This window comes from Neomonachus schauinslandi, chromosome 4 (genome assembly GCF_002201575.2).
Source record: "Neomonachus schauinslandi chromosome 4, ASM220157v2, whole genome shotgun sequence".
In the NCBI taxonomy this organism is placed as follows: domain Eukaryota; kingdom Metazoa; phylum Chordata; class Mammalia; order Carnivora; family Phocidae; genus Neomonachus; species Neomonachus schauinslandi.
This window is the reverse complement of record NC_058406.1, coordinates 89,675,664-89,698,684: the sequence shown is the minus strand read 5'-3', so window position 1 is coordinate 89,698,684 and position 23,021 is coordinate 89,675,664. Positions and strand designations below refer to the sequence as shown.

General features: G+C 39.0%; 1 protein-coding gene across 1 annotated transcript in view; it reads left to right on the top strand.

Annotated features, from left to right (window-relative positions):
* The first annotated feature begins 17,372 nt into the window (after positions 1-17,372).
* LOC110580459 (calcium-binding mitochondrial carrier protein SCaMC-1-like) overlaps positions 17,373-23,021 on the top strand; it is a 51,533-nt gene continuing 45,884 nt past the window's right edge. Inside the window, exon 1 of the mRNA XM_021690163.1 lies at positions 17,373-17,555. Coding sequence (XP_021545838.1) covers positions 17,373-17,555 — 183 coding nt within the window. The remainder of the gene's footprint in view (positions 17,556-23,021) is intronic.

Sequence of the window (23,021 nt, the reverse complement as noted above, 5' to 3'; positions counted from 1 at the left end):
GCAACCAGCATTGGCAACAGTGAAATAAAAAAACCTCTGACATAATGTGCCTCTTAATGTAACGTAATATGAAGTGCCTATTACATAGCATAGCATCTGCTATGAAGTACTCTTGCCCAAAATGTTTTACTGGCATCTGGCAATGCTTTTAGACCTAAAGGAAATACAGAGGATCAAGGGATAAGTTAAATGATACTATTAAGAATGAATCAGACACATCTAGAATGTAGGATATTCTATAAGGCAGTTGGCCTAGGTTATTCAAACAGCCATTGTCACAGAAAAAGTGGTGGTTGCGGGGGAATGACTGGTACTAGTCTTGATTAGGAAACTAAAGAAACATAACCAGTGTGATGAGGGAATTTTGTTTAGATTTTAGTTTGGAAAAAACAAACCCAGCTCTAAGTGACATTTTTGGGACAACTGGGAAAATTTTAATAAGGAGGTATTTGGTGAGATAGAGAATTATTTTTAATTTTCTAAGGCATAATTATGATTTGGGTTATGTAGATTAATGTCTTTGTTTTTAGGATATGTTGAAGTTTTTAAGGTTGCAAGGTTCATGGTGTTTGTAACTACCTTCAGAGTGCATACATTCACACATATATATACACACATGTGTATAGAGAAAAGAGAAAGAGACAATAAGTACAGCAAAATGTCAAATTTTGAAACTAGGTGGTGAGTATACAAATGTTCATTGTACTATTCTTTCTGTAGTTTACAATTTTCACAATAATGAGATGGGGTAAATCAATGGGGAATGTAGGTTCAACATTAGAAAAAAAGTAAGCCTGTTCCATATTCTTTTACAAAATTATAGAAATTGAGAGCAATGTTATTAGCTTCTACTAAAAAATAAAAGGTCAAAATGAATGTAGTAATAGAACATTCTCCAGGAAATCCATGGTAAGTAAGTATTTTCTAAAATTTCAAGAGACTTTCTCTAGATTTCAAAGGAATTATTTTATTTTGGGTGGGAAAGGATGGAGGGAGGAAATGTTTAGATGAAAACAAATAGCAACAGACAAACTTTTCAGTTTCTACTGCTTTTTACTTAACTTAGCTATGCCAATTTTGGGAACATGGTATAATGATTAAGGAGAAAAATGCTAGCTAAAGAATCTGATAATATTTACCGGTACTATGCAATGTGCCAGGCATGTGGGGTTTAAGTAAGCAAAAAGACATTGGTCCCTGCTCTCATGGAATTGATAGTCTATCAGGGAAGATAGTTATTAATTAAATATGGACACAAAATGCATAAACTGTGATGAGAGCTACAAAGGAAAAGTGGAGTTCTCTAAATACTACCATGAGGGAGCTGAGGCAGTTCTGGAAGACTTTCTTGGGGAAGTGTTGCTTGGACTGAGAACTGAAGGCCGAGACAGGGCTAATAGCCAAAGGTTGGGGGGGTTACTTTCAGGCAAAGGGAAGAGCATGTGCAACTAGCCTTAAGAGGGAAGATTTGGGGACATCTGAGAAACTCAAAGTGGCCTCTATGGCTAGAGGGCAGAAAGCAAGGGAGTGGTACAAGTGAGGTGGGAGGAGGAAACAGAGGCTAGACCATACTGGATTTAAGTATAATGGGGAATTACTGAAGCAGCAGAGTAACATAATCAGAGTTTCAGAGTTGCATTATTAAAAGTTCTCTTTGGTTAAAGTATGGAGAAAAAAATGAAAGAGGTGATTATGGTAAAAGGCTAGGCAAGAGATGATGGTAGTTTGGAGACATGGCAGTGCACTTGTAGGTAAATGCAAAGATTTGAGAGCTATTAGAGAGTAAAACTGATGGGTAACTGTTTGGATATGTAAGATGAAGGAAACATTATGGATGCTTTTCAGGTTTCCAGTTTCAACAGCTAGATGAATGGTGGAACAGCTAGAGAAAAGAAGCAGTGAATGAGAAACATATTTGAGTTTTTTTCAGAGTTTGAGTTGTTCCTAAGAAATAAGATGTTGACTAAAGGTACCTCTGTATGTCTAGCTAGTTTTAAAAATTATGTCTACAATAACTATAAGTAAATTTCACCACAAGTGGACAGAATTTGTTCCTAAAGGAAAGAAAAGTACAAAGAGATGAGCATCAAATAGTTCCATTAGGGTCCCTGATTATATAATATGATGAACCAGAGATGTTCCCTTGGAACTTCTTGTGAAAGAATTTAAGTAATTATATATATATATATAAATTTGTTTTAACATGTGTTTTACTTTCATTAGTGTTTGAAAAAAGCTAAATATCAAATTAATTAGGCTTTTCCCTTCCCTTTCATTTTCTAGGCATAATGGGAGTCCCACAGCTAAATATGATCAGCGTCTTTTGTCAAATTTATAAAAGTAGTAGAGTGATAAAGTTTTTCAGTGGCATGATTCCAAATTTCTTAAAGTTGCTTCCTTCAGTATGCATAAATTGTATGGTTTACAAGTCAATAAAACCACTCTTAGAAATAGTGTAGAAATGAAATTGTGAACTGCCATTTTATATACATTTATTTATAAGCATAGAAATGTCTTGGCTTTCTTCTTATATTTCTAGAGGATTGCATGAAAAGATGCTATATCCATCCTCCAAAAAGATAAACATACAAATCAGAATTAAATACTGAATTTTAATTTTTTGTAAGCCAGAATTATAGTTTATAAGTTCTTTATGAATTGACATCTTTAATATTCAGAAAGTCTATTTAAGCTTCTCTAAATTTTAATGAATACTCACCAGAAATTTGCATTTAAATGGATTAAGATGTAATTTATATTACCTAATATTACCTAATTGTATTATTAACCTAATATATTTTATGTTAGGGAAAATTGGAATTTTTGAAGTTTTTCAGCATTTTCTGTTTTCTATTTTAAAAACCTAACATTGTTTTGTATGCATATTTTAAATGTTTGAAAGCATTAAAAGAAAACCTATGCATTTAAAATTATAATTAAGAGGGAAACAGTGGTGTTTTTGAACCCCTTTTCTTTTTTCTTTTTTTAAGATTTTATTTATTTATTTTGACAGAGAGACAGCATGAGAGGGAACACAAACAGGGGGAGTGGGAGAGGGAGTAGCAGGCTTCCCGCTGAGCGGAGAGCCTGACATGGGGCTCAATCCCACGACCCTGGGATCATGACCTGAGCCAAAAGCAGACACTTAATGACTGAGCCACCCAGGTGCCCTGAACCCCTTTTCTTTCTGTAAACTAAACAAAACAAAATAGTTCTGTCTTAAACAGAATTACATGGCATCAGAACACCTCAGTCTTCTACTGGTTTTGTTAATGGAATACTGGTGACTTACTGCTCACTTCCTGAACACTCTTATTTGTGGATACAGACATTTTTAACTTACTCTTGGTTCTTAATATTGTTAAAAAATTACAAGAAAGTCACCAATGTGAACAAATTAAATCAGAAAAAATTGAGAACCCTTGTTCTTAAAACTGTGTTAAAATAAAAGGTTCATATTTTTTTTCTTTTATATTAATGAGTTCATATATATTTTTTTCTATCCTTTATACTGTGCTTTTAAACTCCATTCTTTAAGAAGAAGGACTGGCTAGAACTCCCCTTTGAAATCTTAAACTTATATGAAGAATAAGTAGTATTCTTCTCTGCCCTTAGGAGGTTGTTTTGTTTTGTATTTTGCCTCTATTTTTAAAAAATGAAATTAATTTATTTTTTTGTTGAAGTATAGTTGACATACACTGTTAACGTTATGCTGGCCAAGTGTAGCTACCATGTGTCATCATACAATGCTACTACAGTATCATTAACTACATTCTCTACGCTGTACCTTTTATTCCCATGTATCTCCCTTCACCCATTTTGCCCATCCCTCCTGGCAGCCATCAGTTTATTCTCTGTATTTATGGGCCTGTTTCTGCTTTTTATTTGCTTATTCATTTGTCTTTTAGATTCCACATATAGAGAAATCAGATGGTATTTGTCTTTCTCTGTCTGATTTATTTTACTTACAAGACCCTCTAGGTCCATCCATGTTGTTGCAAATTTGCTCTACCTTTTCAATCTATGTTGAGAGAGAATAGGCCAAAGATATTTAAGATTGTATGTATATATAGCTACATTTTAAAAATTGTATTGGCTCCAAAATTGTGATTTAATGAGATAGAAATATATAATTTATCCTGAAGACTTAATGCACAGCATAGACATTATAGTCAACAATATTGTATTATAGACTTCAAAGTTGCTAAGAGACTAGATCTTACTGGTACTCACCACAAAAAAGAAATGATAATTATATGATGCCATAGAGGTGGTAACTAATGCTACAGTGGTAATCATACTGCAATATATAAATGTATGAAATCAAGTGTATACCTTTAACTTATATAATGTTATATGTAAATTATATCTCAATAAAATTTTATTGATTGTTTAAAATAATGGAGATATGAGATGATAACCCGGTTTGAAAATGTAAAAAAAAATAAATTATACAATTTATATTATAGCCAACAACTAGTAACTGGATTGGACCAACTCTCTTTTCAGTGTTTTTTAGGATGAAATATTTCTGTCATTTTATAGATTATGGATTTTTCAGTTACTCTAATATTTGGAGTTAGGTCTTATCATAAGGTTATTAAAATTTAGTTAAAATCTGCTCTCACTATAAAGAGTGTTGAAACTCAAAAGAATAATTCATATAGTCTTTTTCTCTCTTGTTAAGTGGCATGATTTCATTTGCTGTGAAATTAGATGAATTTAATTTCCTTAGGATAGGATGAGGAGAGGAACCTTGGGATAGGGTACTTAATAAACTATTTATGATGGAATTAAACTGTTAAATTAAATTTCCTAAAAATTAAAATTAATATGAATATACAACTAACATAAGTTTGAGTGACAAAACCAAGTCAAATTTCTAGTTGGATTCCCATTTTTTCTTAGTAGGATTTATTAATAGAAGGATTCTAATTAATTTATAACTCAGCTTCTTAAATTCACATAAAAAGAGATTAAAATAAAGTAAATACCTCAAGTGAAATTAGTTATGTTACCATACTTTATTATTAAAAACAATTAGAAATTAAATTTTTTATGAGAGCTTTTACTCTACAACAGAGAGGGGAAAATAAATGGCAAACTGGACCCCTCAATAACTACAGACTATCAAGATCAGGTATTGACCTAAAATAACTACATACTGGTGAAGTACTTTAAATCCTTCAGGGGATCTGAAACATTTTGCCAGTGGATCAGATCCACTGAACTCATTTAAAGTATTTTGCCATTTATTTTTTTCTCTATTGTTTAGAATACAACTTGCAAATAGCGATGTGGCATATAAATTGGAATTGTTATGTCCTTTCCGTACTCCTAGATTTGGAGAGATGTTCTGACTCTAACCTCGGAGTTTATATATTTTCCCATTATTCTGTTTGTTAATAAAGACAGAAGTATTTCTGCATACAATTCAATTAATATATAGAAGTTTATATATGGACATGAAAAGTCCAATCTCAGGGTGGCCCAGATAGGTTTGATCCCGCAAAGTTGTCTGTGGAGGGAAGAAGCAGTAATGGAGAAGAGTCTTCTGTGAATTAGATGTGTGGATCTACCTTTCCAAGGGCTCAACAAATCTTTGAATTGGCTTCTAATAAGCTAAGGGAGTAAGGGAAGTAAAATCTAAACTCTCCTCTATGCACAATAAATGCTCTATAGACAGTCAGGTGTTTTATTCCAGTTAACCATAAAGTAAGACAATAAATATTTATATGTATATGTGTATGTATATACCAATATGGTATACACACACACACACACACGCATAAGATGATACACACACACATACATATTTGCACACGTATAATCACAATTTTTTTAAGCATCAAAGTTGACAGAGAGGAGTAAAGATGTAAAATGTTGATTGTAGTTAAATATTTAGGTGCCCACAATGTGATAGGTATTATATAATACATATGCTGTCTTCCTATTTAATATACAGAAGACAAAGTACTCCTCTTTCTCTTATTACTAATAAATTAGAAACACTTCCAAACCTGTCATTTAATTAAAGAATACCACAGCTATAAATTCTCTCAGAAATCTTGACTTGTGTCTATGAATCTCCTTGATTTTTAGGACTAGGTCTATGTTAAATAGAATTTTGGCTTACTTGCATTGTCCTGGATACATGTATTCAAACATCATTTTAAATTATGGACTATTTCTGGGGGCACCTGGGTGGCTCAGTTAAGTGGCCAACTTTTCATTTCAGCTCAGGTCATGATCTCAGGGACATGAGATCGAGCCCCAGGTTGGGCTCCACGCTCAGTGCCGAGCCTGCTTATCCCTCTCCCTACCTCTCTCCCTGCTTGTGCTCACTCTCTCTCTCTCAAATAAATAAATAAAAATCTTAAAAAAAATAAATTGTGGACTATTTCTGAAAGTAATATCATCAAAACATTGATATTTGGAAAGGGAACAATTATTATTTAATTAATCTCTGTCATTTACTAAATGCTTCCATGACCAGTTTTTGCCAATCTGACTAAAAAAAGAGTAAACTGGTTCTGTCTTTATATATATCGTTAAATATATATATTTTAAAATTAAATATGTAGCATTTCACAAAGAAAATGATAAATCAGTCATGTACTCACAATACTATTTGACTTCAAACACTACCTTTTTGCTTCAAACGCTACCTTTCCTTCTCTCCCCTCCTGAAAAGTAATCCTTATCTTGAAGTTGGTGTGTTTCATTCCTATGCACATTTAAAATTTTGTCTATGTATGAGTGTATTCATAAATACTTTTCATAACTATATATTATATATATCTTGTAAAACTTGCTTTTTCACTCAATATTGTTAGATTAATCTACGTAAATTTCTTTCTTTCTTTCAAGATTTTATTTATTTGACAGAGAAAGACACAGCGAGAGAGGGAACACAAGCAGGGAGAGTGGGAGAGGGAGAAACAGGCTTCCCGCCAAGCAGGGAGCCCGATGTGGGGCTTGATCCCAGGACCCTGGGATCATGACCTGAGCCAAGGCAGACACTTAACGACTGAGCCACCCAGGCGCTCCCATAAATTTATTTCATTCATGTTTACTCCTATATGGTTTTCCACCATATACATACACAGATTTATCTAATCTTCTGATGGGCACTTTTGTTAATTCAAATTAGAAATAGATTCTTAAATTATTTTATTTTTAAATTTTTTTCCCGTGAATTGATGTCTTAAACTATTTTAATAAATATTCAGCCATGTTAGAGGTTTTTATATATTTAAGAACAGAGGATGGAGGAAATTCCAAAGGTTTGTTCTGAATTATTAAAGGAACAAAGAAGCTTGAACAAGTACTTTTACATTTCAGAAAACAGAGAAGTCAATTTAACTCTTATCATTACAGCAATAAAGTCTTATTTAAGATTTATCAAAACTGCAGACTTTCAAGAGTTAAAAACACACAACAGCCTCTGGAATCCAGTTAACTTAAAAAACACCTTTGTTACACATAAATTAAGAAGCCATTGGATATTCTTTCTTGTGAGGTGCCTGTTCAAGTCTTTTTTCTAATTGCTAAATTTTTAATTGGGTTGTTTGCCTTTTTCTTATTGATTTGTAGGAGTTCTTAAAAATTCTGTATAGGAGTCATTTGTTAGCTATATGTATTATGAATATCTCTTTTTCAGTCTGGGACTTGAGCATCAACTATCTTAATTGTGTTTTTTGGTGAACAGATGTTTTAAATGTTGATGAGGTCCAATTTCTAAATTTTCATTTCATGGTTACTGTAGTAAAAACAAAACAAAAAATAACAAACAGAGACCATATGTGATCTACAAAGCCTAAAATATTTACTGTCTGGCCCTTTGTAGAAAAAATAAAGATGATTCCTGAACTAGATTGATGAGTTGAACATAGCTGCAATTCAGAGATCAGAAAGTTGCTATAGCTATCACCACCACTGTCAAATTTGCTTCAAGATATGCATGAAATTGGTGAATAAGCATTGGAATGCTGAGTCCAGGCACAAAAACTGGTCTAAACACTAATATTCATGACCCTGCATGCCGACTAAAACAGCAAAAGGAAGCTGTCATACTTCCTCTTTCCAAATTCTACGTAAGGTTTTTGGAGGGAATCTAATTTTCTTGCAGAACGCTAGCTTCAAAGGAGTTTAGAAATACAGTTTTGAGCACTCTGTGGTCTCCAAACACAAATGCGGAATGAAGGTTGGAAGTACCAGTCCAAAGTATCTGCCACAGCTCCCAAGTGATTTTTTTAAAACAATTGATACTATTACACCAAAATAGCCCACTAAGAAATTTTCCATATACTTGCTGTGAGACAGAGCAGGGACCGGACTCAAGCTCCTCACCCAGAAACTCTTATAAAAAAACCACAGTAGCCCAGTTCTCTAGCCCAGTTAAAAGGTGCTGCTTGCCATCTGGAAGCCAGAAGCCACAAGTACGAATCAAGCCCCACAGCCCAGCTTACCACCAGTTTGCTCCTGGGAGAACCAGACCAGACCAGTCTGAGCCACAGTGGACCCCAGCACTGACCTTTCACTGACTTTCCCCCTCATTATAATGTTAAAAATCATGCCAGGTGGGGCACCTGTGTTGCTCAGTCAGTTAAGCATCTGCCTTCAGCTCAAGTCATGATCTCGGGGTCCTGGGATCAAGCCCCGAGTCGGACTCTCTGGTCAGCGGTGAGTCTGCTTCTCCCTCTTCCTCTGTGATCTCTCCCTCAAAAAATAAATAAGTAAAATCTTTAAAAAAATTCATGCCTGGGAGGTAGAGATTTAGTATGTTAACCAGACATGCATGTATGACAAAACATGATCTTTTTTTTTTTTTAAGATTTTATTTATTTGACAGAGAGAGACACAGCAAGAGAGGGAACACAAGCAGGGGGAGTGGGAGAGGGAGAAGCAGGCCTCCCGCGGAGCAGCCCCGACGTGGGGCTCGATCCCAGGACCCTGGGATCGCGACCTGAGCCGAAGGCAGATGCTTAACGACTGAGCCACCCAGGCGCCCCAAAATATGATCTTTAAGTGAGCAGGCACTGATAAGTCCCCATCTCTACATGCTTAAATGTCACCCTTCCCCCCCCCCAGTCTCTTTAAAACTGTCCCTGATCTCTCTTTGAAGAGCTAGCCTGAGGACACTTTCCTTTGTGCTGTCTCCCTTGTCTCAAGTATGAGCCCCAATAAAGCTTTGTCTGTAACATAAGGATGTGACTTCTAATAAAGAAAGTAGTAATAGCAAACTTTTAAATGCTTACAATGGTCCAGTTGTAGGCACTTTACATTTTTTTTTTAACTTTAATAATGATCCTACAAGGTAGGTATAACTATTAAACTCATTTTACAAATGAGAAAACTGAGTTTTAGAAAAGTAATTTGTCTGAGGTTGCATAATTGGTATGTGGTAGAGCTGGGTTATTCAAGATCAAGTGTGTCTGAGTAAACACCTAGTATTTTTAATTCTATGTTTAATCTTATGGTTTGGTGAAGAATGGGATAGAGAGATGAAAAATACAAAACAAAACAAAACAAAAGTATGGAGAAATTCTAAGTTTCTCCCCTTACCAAACACACTCTAAATCCTAGAAGGTTTATGGGTCAATGGGATTAAGATCCCTCTGGAGAGCCTAATCTTGTTCAGATTTAATAACTCCACACTTTAAGTAAGTACTGATTTTTTTTTTCTTTCTGGAACTCTGCTAAATGCTGGGGAAATTGAATAATGCTCTGTTCCTGGCTTCAAGTAGTAAGACAAACAAAAATGGCCAAAATATGATAAATGCAATTTTTTTTCTGGTGAGCAATTTGATTACATTCCAACTATACTTTCCCTTTTTATCTATAATGAACCCAAATTGTAAAGAATACTGTATATAGAGCAGAGGCTGCTGGAAGATGGTGGAGTAGGAGGACCCTGGGCTCACCTCTTGCCACATGGCCACCTAGAGAACACCCCCATCAGCATAAATAACCCAGAAAGTGACCCAAAGATTGGCAGAACAGACTCTCCATAGCTGGATGTAGAAACAAGGCCACAGTGAAGCAGATCCACCCGCTCTCACTGCTCTTGGTAAGATCCCATCAAAGCAGGTCACAAGCCTGGTAGTGTGCGAGCCGCCCAGACAAGAGCCAACACCACTCCAGAGTGAGTCCTGCTCCAGGGAGAGGGGAAGATAACCACATATACCAGTTTGACTGCGGCCCCAGAAGTGGCTGGGGGCAGGCAGCTGGTCTCACTGCAGGCTCCACCCACCAACAAAAGCTGCTCAGGGCACAACACAGGGGAAGTGCCCTGCAGTTTGGTGCTACTTTATCTCTAGGAAACACCTGGTCTTACTCAACTCAAGCCCAAGGCAGCCCTGGACCAGCCCACTAACAATACGGGCACCAGACTCTGCCCACAACAGGCAAAGAGCCATCACAGACTGGACTGAAGGCAAACACAGCTCTGCCACAGTGGTAGGACACCCCTGTAGCAACACATATAAGAGACACCCCTGAAGCACTAAAGCCACTACTTCAAGTAGGGCAGATGTAGCTGACTTTCCTAACACATAGGAACAGACACAGCAATAGGCAAAATGAAGAGACAGAGGAATATGTCCCAAGTGAAAGAGCAGAACAGGGCGCCTGGGTGGCTCAGTTGGTTGGGCGACTGCCTTCGGCTCAGGTCATGGTCCTGGAGTCCCAGGATCGAGTCCCACATCGGGCTCTCTGCTCAGCAGGGAGTCTGCTTCTCCCTCTGACCCTCCTCCCTCTCCTGCTCTCTGTCTCTCATTCTCTCTCTCTCAAATAAATGAATAAAATCTTTAAAAAAAAAGCTACATAGTTGAAAAGAAAGAGCAGAACAAAATCATAGCAGGAGACCTAAACCAAATGGAGATAAGTAATATATGTCTGATAGCAAATTTAAAGTAATGCTTATAAAGATACTTGCTAGAATTGAGAAAGGGGTGCAGGACCTTCAAGAGATAGGAGACCTAAAAAAGAACCAGTTAGAGATAATGAACTCACTAAATGAAAATAAAAATAGACCACCTGGAATAAATAGCAAACAGGAGGAAGCAGAAGAACAGATCAACAACCTGGAGGACAGAGTAATGGAAAGTAATCAAGCTGAGCAGATGAGAGGGGAAAAAAATACTCAAAATGAGAATAGACCCAGGGAACTCAGCGACACTGTCAAGCATAACAGTCGTATGATAGGGATCCCAGAAGGAGAAGAATGAGAAAAGGGGGCGGAAGATTTATTTGAAGAAATATTAGGTGTAAACTTCCTGAATCTGGGGAAGGAAAGAGAAATCCAGATCCAGGGGCACAGAGAGCCCCCAACAAAACCAACCCAAAGAGGTCTACACCAAGACACAAAGTAAATAAGATGGCCAAAAGTAGTGATAATGAGAGAGTTTTAAAAGCAGCAAGAGAAAGGAAAGCAGTTATATACAAGGGAAACCCCATAAGGCTATCAGTGTGTTTTTCAATAGAAACTTTGCAGGCCAGATGAAAGTAGCATGATATATTCAAAGTGCTAAAAGGAAAAAATCGACAGCCAAGAATACTCTATCCAGCAAGGCTTTCATTCAGAATAGCAGGAGAGATAGGGTTTCCCAGAAAAACAAAGGTTAAAGGAATTCATGACCAGGAGCAAAACCAGACACATCCCCACGATGCCATTGGCCTGTGGGTCCCAAATTCACAGTCCAGCTGCCCTCCTGCCTGAGTCAGCATGCACGGCCTGCCACCTGCTCAATGCCAAGTCAACACACCTTCACCTCAGATTGACAAGGGCTCAAAATGACACTCTTCCCCTCAAATTCCAGCCCCTGTGCTCAAGTTTGTGCACAAAAGGGGGCATAATTATAATAGCAGGATGAAGCAACCCAAATAGTGACACTAATTCTGTGGAATTAGTGGATAAAAGGAGTGTGCTAGGCTGAGAACATCTCCAACAAACACATCAAAGAACAATACACAGCATGATTCTGGTTACTAAAAGAAACAAACCCAGGAAAAATAAAACAAGACGATATCAGAGAGGGAGACAAACCATAAGAGACTCTTGATCATAGGAAACAAACTGAGGGTTGCTGGAGGGGAGGAGAGTGGGGGGATGGGGTAACTGGGTGATGGGCATTAAGGAGGACATGTGATGTAATGAGCACTGGGTGTTATATAAGACTGATGAATCACTGAACTCTACCTCTGAAACTAATAATACACATATGTTAATTAATTGACATTTTCTGATTATACTACTCTACATTCCTACATCAGCAATATATTAGTTTTAGTTGTTCTATACCCTCTGCACCACCTGACATTGTAAGTATTTTAAATTTATCCATCCTAGAGGCTATGAAGGGTTATCTTGTTGTGGTTTTAATTCACATTTCTGTAATAAGTAAAGATTTTGAGCAACTTTTTTTTTAAAGTATATTTTCTGTCCCCTATTTTAAAAAAAATTTTAAAAAGATTTTATTTATTTATTTGAGAGAGAGAGAATGAGAAAGAGAGCACAAGAGGGGGGAGGGTCAGAGGGAGAAGCAGACACCCTGCTGAGCAGGGAGCCCAATGTGGGACTCAATCCCGGGACTCCAGGACCATGACCTGAGCTAAAGGCAGTCGCTCCACCAACTGAGCCACCCAAGCACCCCTTTGAGCAACTTTTCATGGGCTTATTGGTCGCTCAGATATTTTCTTTTGTGAAATGTCTGTTCAGATCTTTTGCCCATTTTTTTTTTAAGATTTTATTTATTTATTTGACAGAGAGACAGCGAGAGAGGGAACACAAGCAGGGGGAGTGGGAGAGGGAGAAGCAGGCTTCCCGCCAAGCAGGGAGCCTGATGCGGGGCTCGATCCCAGGACCCTGGGATCATGACCTGAGCCGAAGGCAGATGATTAATGACTGAGCCACCCAGGCGCCCCTCTTTTGCCCATTTTTTAAAAATTGTGTTGTCTTTGTGACATTTTATTTTAAGTGTTCTTTAGTATTGTGGAAACAAGTCCTTGTCAGAGATATGTACTAAAACATTTTCCTCTCAGACTTTCTCTTGCCTATTTTCTTTTTTTAAAAAAAGATTTTATGTATTTATTTGAGAGAGAGAGAGAGAGAATGAGCAGGGAGAAGGGGCAGAGGGAGAGAGAGAAGCTGACTCCCTGCTGAGTGGGGGGGGGCCCCATGTGGGGCTCAATCCTAGGAGTTGGAGATCATGACCTGAAGGCAGACACTTAACCAACTGAGCCACCCAGGCACCCCTTCTTGCCTATTTTCTTAACAGTGTCTTTTCAAGACACAAAGTTTCACATTTTTTTTTTTATGGATATCCTGTTGTTCCAGCATTGTTTGTTGAAAAGACTATCTTTTCCCTATTGAATTACACTGACATTGTTAAAAATCAATTGTGTCGGTTTATTTATCTAGACTCTGAAACTTATTATTTTTCAAAATGGTTTTAGCTACTCAACATCTTTTGCATTTCCATATAAATTTTATTTATTTATTTGTTTGTTTATTCATTTATTTTTAGAGAGAGACAGAGAGAGTGCGTGTACATGTGAGTGAGGGCAGGGAGGGGCAGTGGGAGAGGGAAAGAGAATCTTAAGCATGGAGCCTGGGGCTCAATTTCACGACCCTGAGATCATGACGTGAGCCAAAATCAAGAATTGGATGCTTAACTGACTGAGCCACCCAGGCGCCCCTCCATATAAATTTGAGTCAGCTTGTCAGTTTGTATGAAAATGTCTGCTAGCACTTAGACTGGGATTACATTTCATCTTTAGATCAAATTGAAGAGAACGGACTCTTAACAATATTGAGTTCCAATCTACTAAGATGAGATAGCTCTCCATTTATTTAAGTTGTCTTTAATTTCTTTCAACAACATTTTCACTTTTTAGTGTCAGATATTGCACATATATAATTATCATTAGGTATTTCAGTTTTTGATGCTATTATAAATGGTATTAAATTTTATTTTCCAATTATTATTAATATATAGAAATAAACTAATTTTTATATTGACCTTATCTCTGGCAACCTTGCTAAATTCACTTATCAATTCAAGTAGCTTTTTTGTAGATTCCTTAGGATTTTCTTTCTTTCTTTTTTTTTAAAAGATTTTATTTATTTATTTGAAAGAGTGAGAGAGAGAGCGCAAGAGGGGGTAGGGTTAGAGGGAGAAGCAGACTCCCCGCCGAGCAGGGAGACAGATGTGGGACTCCATCCTGGGACTCCGGGATCATGACCTGAGCTGAAGGCAGTCGCTTAACTAACTGAGGCACCCAGGCACCCACCTTAGGATTTTCTATGTAAATGATCATGTCATCTAAGAATAAATAAAGTTGAACTTGCCTCTTGCCAGTATGTATGCCTTTCCCTTTTTCTTTTCTTACCTTATTGCACTGGCTAGGACATCTGGTATAATACTGAATAGAAGGAGTGAGAAGAGAGATTCCTGCCTTATTTCCCATCTTAGTGGGAGAAAACATTTAGTCTTTCACCACTAAGTATGAATGCTCATGTTAGTTTTACATAGATAAACTGTTTATTCTTTTGTCAGCTTTGATAATAAGTCTTTCAAGGAAAAGACCTGAAGTTGTCAAAGCTTTTGACATAAAAGTCCATAATGTTCTCTTATTATTATTTTAGCATGTGTAGAATTTGTAGTGATGTCTCCTTGATATTGGTAGTTTGTATTTTCTCTTTTTTTCATGATTGGTCTAGTTATAGATTTATCAATATAATTAAGTTTTTCAAAGAAAATAGCTTTTGGTTTTACTAATTTTCTTTATTGTCTTTTATTTCTTTGATTTCAAGGCTACTTAAAATCCTTCTTTCTACTTATTTGGGATTAATTTGCTCTTCTTTTTCTAGTTTCTTAAGGTAAAACCTTAGATCATGGATTTTAAACTTTCTTGTTTTCTGATACAAACATCTAAAGTTATAATGTTAATTCTAGGCACTATTTTAGCTGCATTCTACATTTTCCAGTTTCCCTGAGATTTCTTGATTCATGCGTTATTTAAAAATAGTATTTAGGTACTTCCAACCATCTTTTGCTGATTGATTTCCAATTTAATTGTCCTGTGGTCAGAGAACATAATCTGTCTGATTTCAGGCATTTAAAGTTTATTGACTTGTTTTGTGGCCCAGGATATGATCTTTGTTAGTGAATTTTACATGTGCAGGTAAAAATAATGGGTATTCTCCTGTTGATGGGTATACTGTTCTATTAATGCCAATTAGTTGATCATGTCATCGAAGTCTTTATACCCTTACAGACTTTGTTTCCTTATTTTATCCATTGCTGTGAGAAAGATATTGACATCTCTGACTCCAGTTGTGGATCTATTTATTCCTCTTTGCAGGCAGTCTATCCATTTTTGCTTCATATATTTTAAAGCTTTGTTATTAGGTGCATACACATTATGGTTGTTATGCCATCTTGATGAATCAACTCTCCTAACATATAAAATGTCTTCCTTGTCTTGAAGTCTTCCTTGGCTGATTAATATAGCTACCCCAGATTCCTCATAATTAGTGTTTACATGGTATTTCCTTATCCACTCTTTTACTTTCAACCTGTATATCTTTATATCTCATTTTTGTAGAAAGTATACAGTTAGGTCTTGCTTGCTCTGCCTTTTAATTGGACTGCATAGAATATTATGTTTAATGTAGTTATCTATATGGTTAACTTTAAGTCTACCATCTTATTTGTTTTGTTTGTCCTGTTCTTTTTCCTTTTTTCCTCTTACATTCTTTTGAGTCAATACAATATTTTTTAGTACTCTATTTTATCTCTTTTTATTGTTTTATTAGCTACAATTCCATGTTGTTGTTTTTTTTCAATGGTTGCTCTAGGGTTTCCTGCATACATTTTAAAATGTAAACTACTTCACATATAATGCAAGAATCTTTTAGCAGTAGACTTCATGTCCTCTCCCCCATCTTTTTTACTATTGCTGTTATACATTTTACTTCTATGTTATAAGCTTCACAATATGTTACTATATTTGCGTTTGAAAGGTATTTATCTTTTAAAGAAGTCTTTTATATTTATAAATGCTCAGCACTTGCAATATTTTCTAGAAGTTTTATTAATAGCTTTCTGTTTATTATTAATTCCTAAAACTCATTCATTTAAAAATACATATTTTATGACATTTGATCACATTTTTATTATAGCAATTAAGTTGAGTTTTATTTGTTTATAGACCCAGAGCACACTAGATGGTGAGCTTCTATATGAGCAGGTTTAATATTCTTATTTTTACCTAGCATTTAACCAAATGAAGTATAAAATTTATAAGAAATAAATTACATCTTAAAGTACACCTAATATTATTTTAAGAAATAAGCTAATTTTATTCTGTGGTCCAAGACTTGGGATTTTCCAAGAAAAAATATTTTTTAAAACACTGGTCTGGGCCTGTCATTAGACTGTGCCTCTGACTTTTAAAAGATGTGACCAGGGATTGAGGACACAAAGCTTCAGTGCAACAAATTACAGAACTAGGTTTTTACATAATCCCTTAACCCTGTCTACCCTCAATTTTAGAAGGTTTCAGGCTCCTTTGCGGGAGCCTGTAAAAGAGGCTGAGGCCTTGCAGCAATGTCTGGTGTCCCACAAGACAAAGGAAAAAAGTGGAGTCAGCAGTGTCTAAACGTGACCAGCATTAAATAAGACAAGGATATTAAAGTGTCCTTTGGCTTTTGTGACAAAAGAGTTCTGTAAGGTGCTTAGTGGGGGCAGTGGCGAGGCTGCAGTGGGTCTGGGAGAAAGTGGGAGGTGAGGAAGAGGGGGGCTCCTGGAAACAACCCCAAGGTCCCTGGGAGAGGGCCAGGAGGGGAGAGATTGGAGCCCTCTTCAGACGTCCCCCGAGAGGAGGGGTGGCACCGGGGCACGGGATGCTCCCGTCTGAGGCGCGGGTCAGAGCAACTCACCGGTCGCAGCCGCTCAGTTCGCCCTGGGAAACACCCGGATGCTCTTCCGACGCCGCCTGGAGAACGCGCGCCCCCTTGCGCGGGTGAGCCGGGGACGGTCCTGGATGCAGGGTGCCGCCGCGTTTGGCGCCTCAACTTCCAACTTCCGGGGCGCGCCGCCCCTCCCGAGGGGCCTGGGCCCGGCTTCCCACGAGGCGGGCCTCCGGAGTTTCTCCCAGCGGCGCCCCGTAGCCCAGCTGCGCGGCTCCGCCCGCCCCCGAGGCTCCGTCGGGCCGTTGCCTCGGCCACCTGCAGCCTCGAGCAGCCCGGCGTCGTCGTCGGGGCGGCGGCAGGTGGCGCAGCCGGAGGGGCGGGACGCCGTCGCCGGGACCCAGAGGAGAGGCGGCCGAGCTGCCACGCCGCCGCGGGCCGGGCGGGACGGGCCATGCTGCGCTGGCTCCGGGACTTCGTGCTGCCCGCGGTGGCCTGCCAGGAAGACGATGACTACGTCAACTACGAGATCCTCTTCCAATACCTGGACCGCGACGGGAACGGGTTGGTGGACGTCGTGGAGCTCCAGGAGGGGCTGAAAAACTGGGGCTCCTCATTTGGTCTGAACTCTGAGAATGTGAGTGACCAAGGGAATGTGGCACCCGGAGCGTGGCGGAGTTGCTGGGTAGAGGTTGAAGCCATACTTGCTCTTTGCAGAGCTTCTTTCAAAGACCGGTGTTGGGGTTCGCTTCCGCGAGTCCCCGCAGCGCAGAATAATGCAGCCCAGCGAAACACATTCTCAGCCCTCTTAGAACACTTTCCACAATGACCAGAGGCTTCTCTTGGGCTTTTTGGGAGATACTGAGTGGGTTTCTGGTGACTCAGCATTTACTGAACCCGTTCAGAATTTCAGGGGCCAGGTTAGCCTTTGTGAATTCATGAGTAAGAGACCTTCTCTTTTCTCAGGATGTTCACAGTCTAGGCTCATGCTTCAGGGTCTTGTACAAAAGACAGGCACAGATAGGTCCCCAGAGCTGCTGTCTCTTTCTGACATCGACACCAAAGGTCTAGGGGGAGTCAGACCTTGATCCATGGGTTGACATGGATCAGCTGATCGATTTAGTACTTTGCCTAAATTAGGGATGTCTTCCTTCTCTGGACCAGTCGCGACTTGATTATTTAAAAACTGTTAGGTGAAAGTTTCAGGATCTCAAGAGAAAACAAATTATTCTATTTCCCCTCTATCAGTGCTAAACAGTCCTCAGATGTCACCCCACTTGTTTCAGCTCTCTACTGGTGAGATGCATGTGTTAGAAGTCCAAAATATTCCCATGGTTCGGAGATTCCTGTATGTGATAGGACTAGTGGATCTTATAGTCATTATACAGCCCCTTTGCTGTATAATAAGACCTTCGGCCCAATGCAATGTAATGTGTAATTTTATGTCAAAAGATCACACACTCTTTAATCATTGGATTGTCCTGCTGGCTGAGGCTCCTCAGGCAAGTAAGGCAAACACGTACCTAAAATATGTGTCTGGATGAAACACTGCACCTTTCAGAGTGGAATAGTTCCAGAGTAATCAACTTGCTGCTCAATGGCTGGTGGGTTTCCCGAAGGGATGATGTTATGTCAGTGGCTCAGTATGAGTCTCTGATGCTGGTGGGTTGGGCATTTGGCAGCAGCAGTAGCTATATTAGGCTTGGTGAGTGGGAGCCCATGCTGTTTGGCCCATCGATCTATCTCCACCACCATGACCACTCCATTACGATACCACTGTGTTGTCACTGGTGTTCATTGTGTCAGCTGACAGAGTCTGGTTGACTTTATCTGGCTGGGTCATTCTGTCTACTTGGTTGTTTCATACCTCTTCCATGGGAGTGACCATACAATATAAACATATTTTTACTTTGTGTCGACTTCCATCTTTGTACATATTGCCCAGACCTCTTTGTCTCTGATTTTCCAATCTTTTTTGCTTCCAGGCCACTGACCATCTAACCAAGCTAGTCCACGAATCTATATTTATTGTTCTCTGGCCACTTCTCTTTTTACATAAAGTGAACGATCAGGTACACTACTCGAAGTTCTTTTCACTGGGCAGATTTCCTCTCATTGCTGTCTTTCAGATTATTCCTGAGTAGTGCTGAGTAGTGCATAACTGGCCTTTTTCAATTTGCACTCACATACTAAGAAATGCATCTGTGAATCGAGCTCATCCTTTTTAGTCCTGTGTCAGCTGGTCATACTGAATCTCCATGTAGTTACAAGTATGGGCTTAGGGAGAGGTAATGGTGTAACAGTGATGGGGTGTGAAAATCTGCATCGCTCTTTGTGTGTGGGGCTTGCTTGTGCTCTGATTCTGCTTGGGCTTGATCTCACATATACTGTTCCATCCTTTGGTTTGCTGCTGGAATCACCAAAACTTATGACTTGGTGAGTCTGACAGAATACAACCCAAGATAGGCAACTCTGGCTGTATATCATTTGATGTCCCATATTTAAGCACTCTGTTTCTACCCAGGCCCCATAGCATACCAGGAACCGTTACAGAGCTCTGCTATAGATTCTTCTTTTGGAGCTCACTGTAAACCCTGCACAGCATCTTTTCCTACCTCTGATGCTTGTGATACCACAGAGTCTACTGGGACAGGTGGCCCAAGAGGCAGGGCTGTTTGCTGCATGACTTGGATCTGCTGAAGAGCTCTTTCCAACTATGGTCCCCATTGAAAGCTGTTAACCTTTCTTGTTCCTCAGAAATGGGTCACAGAATTTTTCTTAATTTTGACATATATTAGCTCCAGAACTCAAAGAGGACTCAGGTGTGTGTTTCCTTCTTAGGTGGTATGAGATGCAATCATTTGCCCTTTATTTTGGTGGTGGTAGGGGTATGTCCTGACATGCTTCAGACTGGTCCTGGAAATACTTAATTGATGTGGTAGATCCCTGAATCTTCATTGACTCTATTATCTCCCACCTTTTGGAGTGTATGTACCTTACCAAGGCCTCCAACCTATTGCTACTTTTTTTTTTTAAATAAGAGAATTATTATTATTCTTTAAAGATTTATTTATTTATTTTTAGAGTGGAGGTTGAGGAGCAGAGGGAGAGGGAGAGAGAGTCCCAAGCAGTCCCTCCGCTGAGCACAGAGCACAATGCAGGGCTCGATTTCAGGATCCTGAGATCACAACCTGAGCCAAAACCAAGAGTCGGACACTTAACAGATTGTGCCCCCCATGCACACCCTCATTGCTACTTCTTGTTCATCTAGTCTAATTAACATGATGTCATCAATATAGTGAATGTGTAGACGGACCAGGTCCTTCTGTGACAGAAGGCAGGAGATTTAAATGTATTGTCTATGCCATGGGAATGCCAGCTGTTTCTGGTTCTCCTTCTTGGTAAATGGAAAACAGTGCATTCACCAGATCAATGGCCATATTCTATGTCCCTGAGGCTGTGTTAATCTCCTCCAGTAAAGATACCACCTCTGGATCCATAGCTGCAATTGACTCTTCTGCTACTTGGTTGAGCAGATGTTCACTGTCATCCTCCACTGTGATCCATCTAGCTTTTGTAGGACTCAGAATGGTGAATTAAATGATGGACACCTCCACCTTTGAATTCCTTAGTAAGTCTGTAAGTACTAATCTGTGCTATTTATTTTGGGCTATGATTTTTTCCCAATTATTTTATTGTGGTAAAATACACATAATATAATACTTACTCTTTTAACCATTTTTAAGTATAGAGTTCATTGGTATTAAGCAGATTCATAATGTTGTGCAACCATCTATCTCCTTAACTCTTTTCATATGGTAAAATGAAAACTTTATGCCCATTAAAAAATAACTCCCCATTCCTCCCTCCCCCCAGCCCCTGGCAACCATCTTTCTACTTTCTGTCTCTATGATTTTGACTAAGTATTTCATGTAAGTGAAATCATGTAGTATCTGTCTTTTTGTGCCTGGCTTATTTCACTTAGCATAATATCCTTAGAGTTCATCCCTGTTATAGCAGATATCAGAATCTTTCCTTTTTAAGTCTGAATAATACTCCATTGTATATTTATGCCACATTTTTGGTGCTGTATTATTCTCAGCCTTTTTTCCAATGCATTGATGGCCTGCAGTAACATCCATCCAATTCCCTAGTACTTATAATTGGTATTTCTCCCAAAGTTTTCAAAAACTGAGGTCCTGCATCAGCCAATGCATTCTCTTCCCATCACAGTTCACCGTCTACCACCAATGACTGTGTGTATCATGTGGAATCTGCTTCCTAAGACCATTTCTGGTACCAGCTGTCATAGGTTGTGTTCCATGAAAGCTGCCTCTAATACTCAAGATTCGTGTGCAGAAACTTTACTGGGGAGTACTCCTAGGGATAATACCTGTGAGAGCAGAGGAAGCGGATTGGACAGAGGGGGAAGATGAGCTGTGATGGAGTTGCAACAGAGGCTTCAGACAATTCAAGGAACGGTGGATCTGGGATAGTTCTTTAGAGTTGTCCCTCTTTGAGGCAACAGGCCAGGCCTTTATTACCTGCCCCTGCCTCCTCTGCCTCCTCCCCCACTTACTGAAGTTGGCTACCTCCAGGGAGTGACTTCAGGCAAGGTGAGTCTTTTCTGCCTAGGGCAACACAAAGGGAAGGGCTCAATTAAGAGCTGTCAGTCACCAGTACTCCCAGCTACTCTCAGTCCTGAGGGAGATGTGAGCAGTGCACCACAGAATCTACTACAGAGATACATTTGGAAAATAGTGCTGATGAGACTAGTTGATTAATTGGATTTGGAGTGTGAGGTAAAGGAAGAATTCAAGAATGACTCCAGGAATTTTGGTTTGAGCAACCAAATGGATGGTGGTGCCATTTGCCAAGATCAGGCAGAATTGGAGAGTAGTGAAGTAGGGTGAGTGATTAATCAACAGTTCTTGGTTTGGACATTTGAGGTGTCTTTTAAACAACCGGGTACATATAGCAAGTAGTAGTTTTGTAAATCATGAGGAGATGTCAGGGTAGAGATGTACATCATCAGCATAATATATTTAAAGCTTTTTATAGGGTGAGATCCCCCAGGTAGAGGATATATAAGAGCTGCTCTGAGGACTGAGTCCTGGATCATTGCAACATTTCAAGGTCAGGAACAGGAAGAGCCAACACAAGAGACTGAAAAACATTTAATGAAGTGGGAGGGAGATCAGGAGAGTATGGTCTCTTGGGAGACCATGTGAGTCAAGTATTTCAAGGAGGGAGTTATATAGAACTGAGAAGTCTGCTGAGAGGTCTTGTAAGATGAAGACTGAATTTAACTGTGGGGTTTGTCAAGATGGAGGAAGTGTCTAACCTTGAGTAATTTCATGCATGTGTGTACCTTGTTGTTGGTTGTGTCTCTGCAGTAAGTGAGAGGGCTAGGATTCTGAATTCCTGGCTGCCTGACCACCTTCCTATGCTAGTGATATGTGTTAAAGTCAAGGGGGGGTGCACAACATGGAGGACACTCTGAGCTGGGGCTTTGGTCCAGATCTCCATGTTATTCCCATCTGTGAAGAGGGAAGTTGTGCTGGACTACTGGAAGTTCTTGACTTCTGAACACAATCTAGGCTAGTGGGTATCCAAACTTGAATATATATGCCTACGTATTAACTTCTAAATAAAAACTATTCTTGTACTCCCAAGGATCGAGTTAAATCTTTTTTTTAAAGATTTTATTGATTTGAGAGAAAGAGAGCATGAGAGAGAGCACAAGTGGAGGGGAGGGGCAGAGGGAGAGGGAGAAGCAGGCTCCCCGCTGAGCAGGGACCCCGATGCGGGGCTCAATCCCAGGACCCTGGGATCATGACCTGGGTCAAAGGCAGACGCTTAACCAACTGAGCCACCCAGTCGCCCCGAGTTAAATAATTTTTATCACGTTACTTAGATATATATATAAACATCAAAAGCATAAAATCATTATGCTTATAGCTCTTATATAAACATAAATCCTAACAGATATACAAATTAAACACAAGACTATAAAAACCACTGAAATTCTAATAAATAACATTTATTTAATAGGATAGCTAATAACATTTGGCTAAAACTAAATTTCTACTTTCTTATGAAT